Genomic DNA, 7,585 nt, shown 5'->3' on the forward strand with positions numbered 1-7,585 from the left:
AGTAAATAAAATATTTAAAAGAAGACAGAGACATTAACGATAAAAAAAACAGATAGAGCGATGACATAAGTTGTGTCGAAAAAGAAAAAACTAATAAAACAATAAAGCCGACAGACTAAAAAGAAAAACCTCAATTATAAATCCAACCTCATAAGTCCTAGTAAATGTTAAGTTGATTATTATTAACTATTAATTGCTTTTGCACCTCTTTTTGTTTATCAATGACAACAAGCATCACCTACAAATATAATATAACAAGAGTGTTTTTATTAGGCTAATTTGCATGAATTTTTAAAACCACTTGCAAATTAACCTCTTGAATTTACTGTTATTTTAGTGGTGATATGGGATAAGTCATTTTTAATTTAAATAAATGTTAGTCGCAAAACAAAATACTCTTTTATTTAATCAAATCAGTACATAAACATCAGTACATCTGGAATCATATAAACTGTGACTAAAAAGATTGTGTATGCAAAACAAACATACATGATTTGATTCAACGTTGTAGGTTACTCCAAAATTCATTCTCAAGATTTTCATCATCATTACCAATTGGCAGTGACATTGTCTCATCACCATTAGCATTCGTCAAATCCGTAAACGGCAGTGGTTGTATTTCGCTTTGATTTGAATGAATATTATTGTCACTATCACTTGATTCCAACCTTCTACCAATCTTTTTCAAGTTCTGATCTATCATCCAAGCAAGATCATTCAAACCAGCCATCGACACATCTTTCTGCACGACCTTCCCAGCATTGAGACATTGAAACATGAGCATAGTTGTCTCATTCTCTCTGTTATCTCTCCATAGATTTTGAAGTTGCTTTTCACCTTTGGAAATCCTTTGTCTTAGAAAACTCTCTTGATTCACCATCCTTCTGCTTTGCTCAAACTCAGGTGCTGTCTTGAATTTCAAAAGCACCTTTTCCACTCCTGACGGTGATGGCCAGATCTCAGGCTGTGGATCGTAGGGGCCATATATTATCGAACAAGCATCGATACCACAAAGTGTTGATATTTCATCAACCTTCTTCACTAAACTTTTCTTCCTTTTATTGTATGCTAATTTCCTTGCCTTGTCGTTCTCAATGAAAGCAAGTTTCACCTTCTTTCTAGTCATGTTTTTTGACAAGAATAAGATGAAAACTGATAGAGAAAAAGAAGCAAAGTTGATGGTTGTGACTTTTCGTGTTGTGAATAATCTGTCGTATATATAAGAGTCCAAATTCGTTTAGATGCATGTGTTTTGATTTTCCAACTGGCATTTTCTTTCAACGGTAAAATGAGTTTATTTTCATTCCATCCATGTAGAAATATAAAATAGAAGATTTTATGACATTTAATATATTTTTGATTTTAAAAGGATGTATCTAGAATCATAATCTCTAGATTCATGTACTTCGATTTATAATATGTTTGGAATAACTCATAGTATTTATCAGCATCACTATTTCTCAAATTCAGCACGTCGACTATTTCATAGTGGAGAAGGATTGAAGTTTGTTGGGCCTCTTTGAATTTTGTTTTTCTTAAATACTGAGATTTTAGACGATTTAACTTGGCATCCCTAAAATTAGACATGGCACACCCCATTTTTTTTTTCTTTCAGAAATGCCTCTAATGAAACACAAACAATGTCCGGACAAAATTCTCAATAAACTTGTACAATTTCCGGTAATCCCTGCTAAATTTACGGAATACCGTAAATTTCAAATTTACGTGATACCGTAAATTTCAAATTTACGCGATATTGGAAATTTCAGACATACCGAAATTTCCGATAGTTTTATTTTTAGGGCTACGGTTGCACCTACAAATTATGTGGCTTAGGATTCTCCGTCATGTGTATAAATAGGGGCATGTCACTAGTGCAGAAAGTACTTTTTACATCGGGTCTGAGTTTGATGTAAATCCAGGCGATGTAGTAAATCAGAGACATTTTACATCGGGCCACCGCCCGATGTGAAAAGTTAACATACCATATCGGTTGAATTCAGATGTGTGATGTGAAAAATAATCCAATTTTTATAAAAAAAAATAAATATGCCATATTTTACATATATCGGTGGCTTCGACGAAGCGATGTAATATATAGTTTTTACATCGGTTTCAACAGTTGCCCGATGTAATATATATGTTTTTACATCTGTTACCTCAATGGTCCGATGTACTATGTTTTTTATTTTTATGCAAATTCTAGTTGTTTTTCCTATTTTTGCTGTAATTTTTTTTGTACCTAATTTTTATATGTTTCCAATACCAGACAGGACAAAGTTAGGTTGCTATTTTCCCACATCACACAGACCACATTTAGGTCACTATTTTTATATTTTTCTAACTAGTGAATGATAATTTCATTGCACCAAATAGCTTGGATATATATATTCTTCAAAATGAACAGTTGATTTACAAAAGTATTAATCTAGGATACACAAGTGTACAAAATTATAAGAAAATTTATAAACGGTGGACTACTACAAAATAACAAAGCAACAAATATGCAACCATTTAAGTCCTTTCGCGCACTTGAAATACCAACATGCATCCACGAGAAGATGAGTTGGAGCTTCTGAAGACAACACCAAAATCACGATTGCTGACAATATAAAATAACACCAATTAACATCAACAGACAACACCAAAGTCAAGAAACACAAATCAGATGTATAGACAATTCCATATAACTCACCAGATAAAACTTAAGCTTTATATAACTCAAAGAAACAATTTGCCCAACAAAGTCGCAAATCATACAAATCATTTGTGTTAATTCTATAGGGTCATCAAATAGCTACAATACGTAAATTAAAGTTCCTTTGTTTAAATGAAAATTAGTTGGCCTAATCTACTATATTGCCAACCTACATTGTATCGAATTGATGTGAACGAAAATTGTCAAAATTCAATATCCAACCTACTTTTGTGTGATTAGGTTGAATGGCATACCATGTAGCTAAAGACAGATAAGGTATGCTCCTTTTCTTGATGTGATATTGTGGTTCGCAGATGTTGGAACAAAATCTAACTAAATATTCATTTTTTCCATTCACAATGACAACATTAAATTCTTACAACCAACATTGTTAGTCTAAAAGCTTCTAGATGATAATGGAAATTGTTCTAATGTAAAATCATAGCTCGCTTTTTCTAATGATTTTGTTAAACATTTAATTTAATTATTCTATTTCAATATTATTATATAGATAAAATGTCACCACTTAACTACTAAATTTAAAATTTAATTGAAGTAAAAAATGAATGGTAAAAACAGAGGGGTTTGTAAGGAAAATTATAGTAAAAAATCTATTAATTAGGATCATATGAATCACTTGAGATCTTTTGATATTAAAAATTAAACTACATAGTAAAATAAGGGCAATAAGAAGTTGTATCACCTCTTTGGAATAAGATTGGCCCATATAGTCAACGCCATTTAACCAGGGGCTATGGAAACCAATCGCCACCATTTCGACACGAGAATAGAATTGATATCCGACCTCAACACCTTGAATATTAGAAAATTAAAATACATTACAAGCAAAAATGAATGGTAATTATTGATGAAACATGAAATAAGCTAATTATAACACTTGTTATGCTATCAAAAATCAATAGTCAACAATACACACAAGATGAAGCTACCAACCTGGAATATCACCGATTCTTTTTTCAGGGAACAATATCTCATTATTTTGCATCATCTGCGAGATCTCAAATACAAATACAGTGTTAAAAGAAAACAAGTTAGATACAACTAAACTGATTTGCTTCTGGCTTAAGCTTATTTTGACAAAATATTACTTTTTGGACAACTCGAGTGATCTTTAAGATTATTCCCCTAGCAACAGTTGGAATGAAAGTACCAGAATAAGAATAAAATCAAAACAAAAGATCACATGAAAAATAAATAGAAGTGAAAGTACTCTTTTAAATTGTTTCAAAGATATGGCTCATAGCAAACAAAAAGTAAGGCATCATAAATACGAAAATAAAAATCAACTAAAAAACACTACCAATCAAATGATGAATAAGGTAAACTCATACCAAGTTAGCAACGGCACTGACAATCAGTGTTATCAAATGGTGGAGCCCTGCCAGCTGTGGCAGATATACACCATTTTGGGCTCGCCGCAATGTTAAATATCAGCCAATATTGCACGTTTTTCTGACATAATCTGCTATAACGGCGCCGTATTGCAGCCTGTATGGCAGGATTTTGGCTCTCCGACATCGATAACACTGATGACAATCCAAGAAAGTGAAATTCTAAACTAAATGGTCAGATAGACAATATCAGCATATTGTGTAATCGATAATCAAGATTCAACATAATCAATTTTTTACCTGCCTTGGTCAATGCCTTCAGATCAGATCGCTTGGCGGCGCCGCTCTTTCGTTCTATATATAGGCAAAGTATCTTTCTAAACAAGTTAAAACATACGAATTTAGTAAGCAGTATATTGCAAACAAGGTATTTAAACAAAAATGCAGCTCAGGCTACGCCAACTGCAGAGAGCTTTACCTTAGCATTTTTCTTCCAAGCAGATGATTTAGAATTCTTTGCAAGAGATTTCTTGGGAGATTTCTTCTTTTTTCTCGACTTCAGCTCTTGCTTTAATAGACCTCTCCTCTTCCTCCTGTACATTCGAGTGATGAATTACTTCAAGCAAAACAAGGCGATCATAAGAGACAAATCACAGCTATATAAAGAAAACCTATAACATAAATGTAACAAACCAGAACCAAAATAGAGATAGTGTTTATTAACTAATTTATAGTATCTTTCACCTTAGCTGCAAAACTCTTTTCAGCTACTGCATCCACTGGATTTTTCAAATCCACCTTAAATTTTTCATCCCAAACCTTCGTCAGCTTACGCTTCTCATCCATCGCAGACTTCTTCTTCTTCATATGTTTCTCCGGAGCAACCTCCTCATTGCTCTTTGTCTGTAAATCGGACTGAACCTCTACTTTCACCACCCTCTCTTCCTCGCCGTGACTTTTCTTAACGCGTTTGTTCGACTTTCCCTTAGCCGTCACAACCACGCTTGATTTCTTCGACTCTTCAACAACCTCTACCCTCCTTCGAAGCTTAACCTCCTCCATCTCTTTTAGCTTTGCTGCCTGGATTCGAGAGCTCAATCTACGTTGAGACATTAGTTTATCTTTTGGTTCAGCTTTCTTATCGCCACCGTATTTAACTGTAACTTTGATCTTAGGATTCATCTCAATCTCCGCGGAAACCATCAAATGTTGTGAAATGACACCACTACCACAGTCGTTGGCAACCATGGAAACCTGCAAAATTGAAACGAGAAGATTATAGGTTAAGAAGATTACGGTGAGAGACAACTGTGCATAAAGAAGAAGAAGAGAGAAAATATTTATATCTGTAAAGAATGTCTAAGGTTTTAAGGAAAAAACGGTCGTAACATTTCCCATCGGTTCTTGAATGGCCCGATGTGTAAGCCCACGGTGCCTAACATTTTCCATCGGGTTTTAACTGAACCGACGTAAAGGCCCACTGTGAGTAACATTTCTCACATCGGGTATTATCTAGGCCCGATGTAAAATCCCTTATAACAAGATTTTCATTTTATTTACAATTCTGCCACCACATAGTTTTTTCCATTTTATTTACAATACTGCCACTGTGTTATACATTTTTTATTTTTTCATATATTTTTTATATCATAGGAAACAAATGTCTGATATAAAATATTTTGACAAATATTTTTCACATCATATATTTTGATACCTGATGTAAATATTTTAAACAAATGTCATTTTATGTAGTGTGTGGTGTTGATTAATACATATTTCGAAAATGTCTATTCCTGAGTTTCTGATCGGTGTGCAAGTGTATTTCAATGGAAGAAACCCTGTAGTGGAATTCAAAAGTTCAGATGATTGCACATCTCTTGCAAGAATGAAAGAAAAACCATTTCGGATAACAGGAGGGTGACAAAGATCGAGTTTCAGGAGGACTGGATTGATACAAATGGAAGGGTGATGTAGCGGTAAAATTGGTGAGACTAAAGTCATGGAAACACTTAGCTCATTTTAAACAGAGTCGCCACCGCGCTTTATTGTTTCCATAAACGAATGGGTGAAAGAGCAAATAAAACCCACAGAAGTTTTTAAAATCAAAACTAATAAACTTATCAAGGTTCTGGCTACGGAAGATTTGTTATACAAGGGGAAGGTTTTAAGCACCCCTCATATCCATGATACTCCATGAAAACCTCTATGTTTTTATGTTATTGTCTTTTGTTTATACATACCCTTTTTTTTGAAAATCCTATGTGAAAAACTTGTTTGAAATAGAGGGTGGAGATGGGAAGAGAAGCTTTTGAAAGTGAGCTCGATAAGATATTGCATCTTAGGCCTACATACCCCTTAGGTGCAATAGGAAAGTCAGAGCTTCTGCAGTTCCTCTTAAAAGAAAAATAAAAGGGGGCTAAAGTCAATACGCCAAAAATGACTTTAGGCAGCACACCTAAGACAGCGCTTATTTTCAAAAGCGCTGCTATAAGTTAAATAAAAATATATAATCCGGAAATGACTTAGGCAACGCACATAAGACAGCGCTTTTTTTCAAAAGCGCTGCTATAAGTTAAATAAAAAATAAATACGGAAAGTATGTACAAAAATGTGGGAAAACGCTGCTAACGGCCACATATTTGAAAGCGCTTTTTAAAAAGCGCTGCTAAAGGGCGTTCTTAAAGCGCTCCCATTAACTAGGGTCATAAAATTTTCTTTTTACTAGATTAAAAAGATTCAACACCGGGATCGAACCCCTGTCCTTATTATCACAAGAAACTATCTCAATTTTAATTAGAAAACAGTAATTAAAATTGAAATTAGTAAACAATCTCCATCTTCATCTCAACGTGCTTTTCCCTAGCTTCTTCGTTTTCTCATTGGTAAGCCCTAACAACCCGATTTTCCCCTGTTCGTTTGCTCACTCGCCGTGCTTTTCCCTTCTTCGTATCCTCACTCGCCGTGCAACCCGATTTCCCTTCTTCAAACTCAACGTGCTTTTCTTCTTCTTCGTTTCCTCACTCGCCGGCGAACCCTAACAACTCTCAAAGGTAAAATTTCTCTTCTTATTCTATCTTCTCTGTAGAGGAATTCAATTTCTTACCATTCACTCGCTCAGCTCGCTCGTTAATGTATTTTAGGGTTTAATACTGTTTGAGAACCCTTGAAGTCATCTCCTACTCACGCTTCTCGTTCTTTTTTGATTCCACAGTGGAGAATGTGAGCGGTTTTTTATTGCACATTACTGATATGTTTCTTTGATTCCACGATTCCACAGGTACGTCACAACCACTTCTTCTTTTTATGCTTTTCTGGTCTGGTTGAATGGTTGAATAGATGAAGTTCAGTTAGTGTTAGTTTTGGTGTATATATAGAGTGGCCAAATAAACGTAAAAATTGCAACGCAACTCTAACAAATGTCTATAGTAATAGTATGATGATTTGAATGGAAAACCTGTTTATGAACACTATGGTAGCATGATGAGTCTGGCAGTGACGAATGGAATCATCAAAATTATGCAGCCAGTAAAAGAAT

At 34.3% G+C, this 7,585-nt stretch overlaps 1 protein-coding gene across 1 annotated transcript; it reads right to left on the reverse strand.

The window, feature by feature from the left end:
• Nucleotides 1–499: 499 nt before the first annotated feature.
• On the reverse strand, nt 500–1,126 carry LOC131636392 (agamous-like MADS-box protein AGL80). The gene has a single exon (XM_058906996.1). The coding sequence runs from the start codon at nt 1,124–1,126 to the stop codon at nt 500–502; it is 627 nt and encodes a 208-aa protein (XP_058762979.1).
• Nucleotides 1,127–7,585: the final 6,459 nt, after the last annotated feature.

Source organism: Vicia villosa, unplaced genomic scaffold, assembly GCF_029867415.1.
Source record: "Vicia villosa cultivar HV-30 ecotype Madison, WI unplaced genomic scaffold, Vvil1.0 ctg.001710F_1_1, whole genome shotgun sequence".
In the NCBI taxonomy this organism is placed as follows: domain Eukaryota; kingdom Viridiplantae; phylum Streptophyta; class Magnoliopsida; order Fabales; family Fabaceae; genus Vicia; species Vicia villosa.

Coding starts and splice junctions, on each gene's coding strand:
- LOC131636392 (XM_058906996.1), bottom strand. CDS start 1,126: ATGACTAGAAAGAAGGTGAAACTTGCTTTCATTGAGAACGACAAGGCA.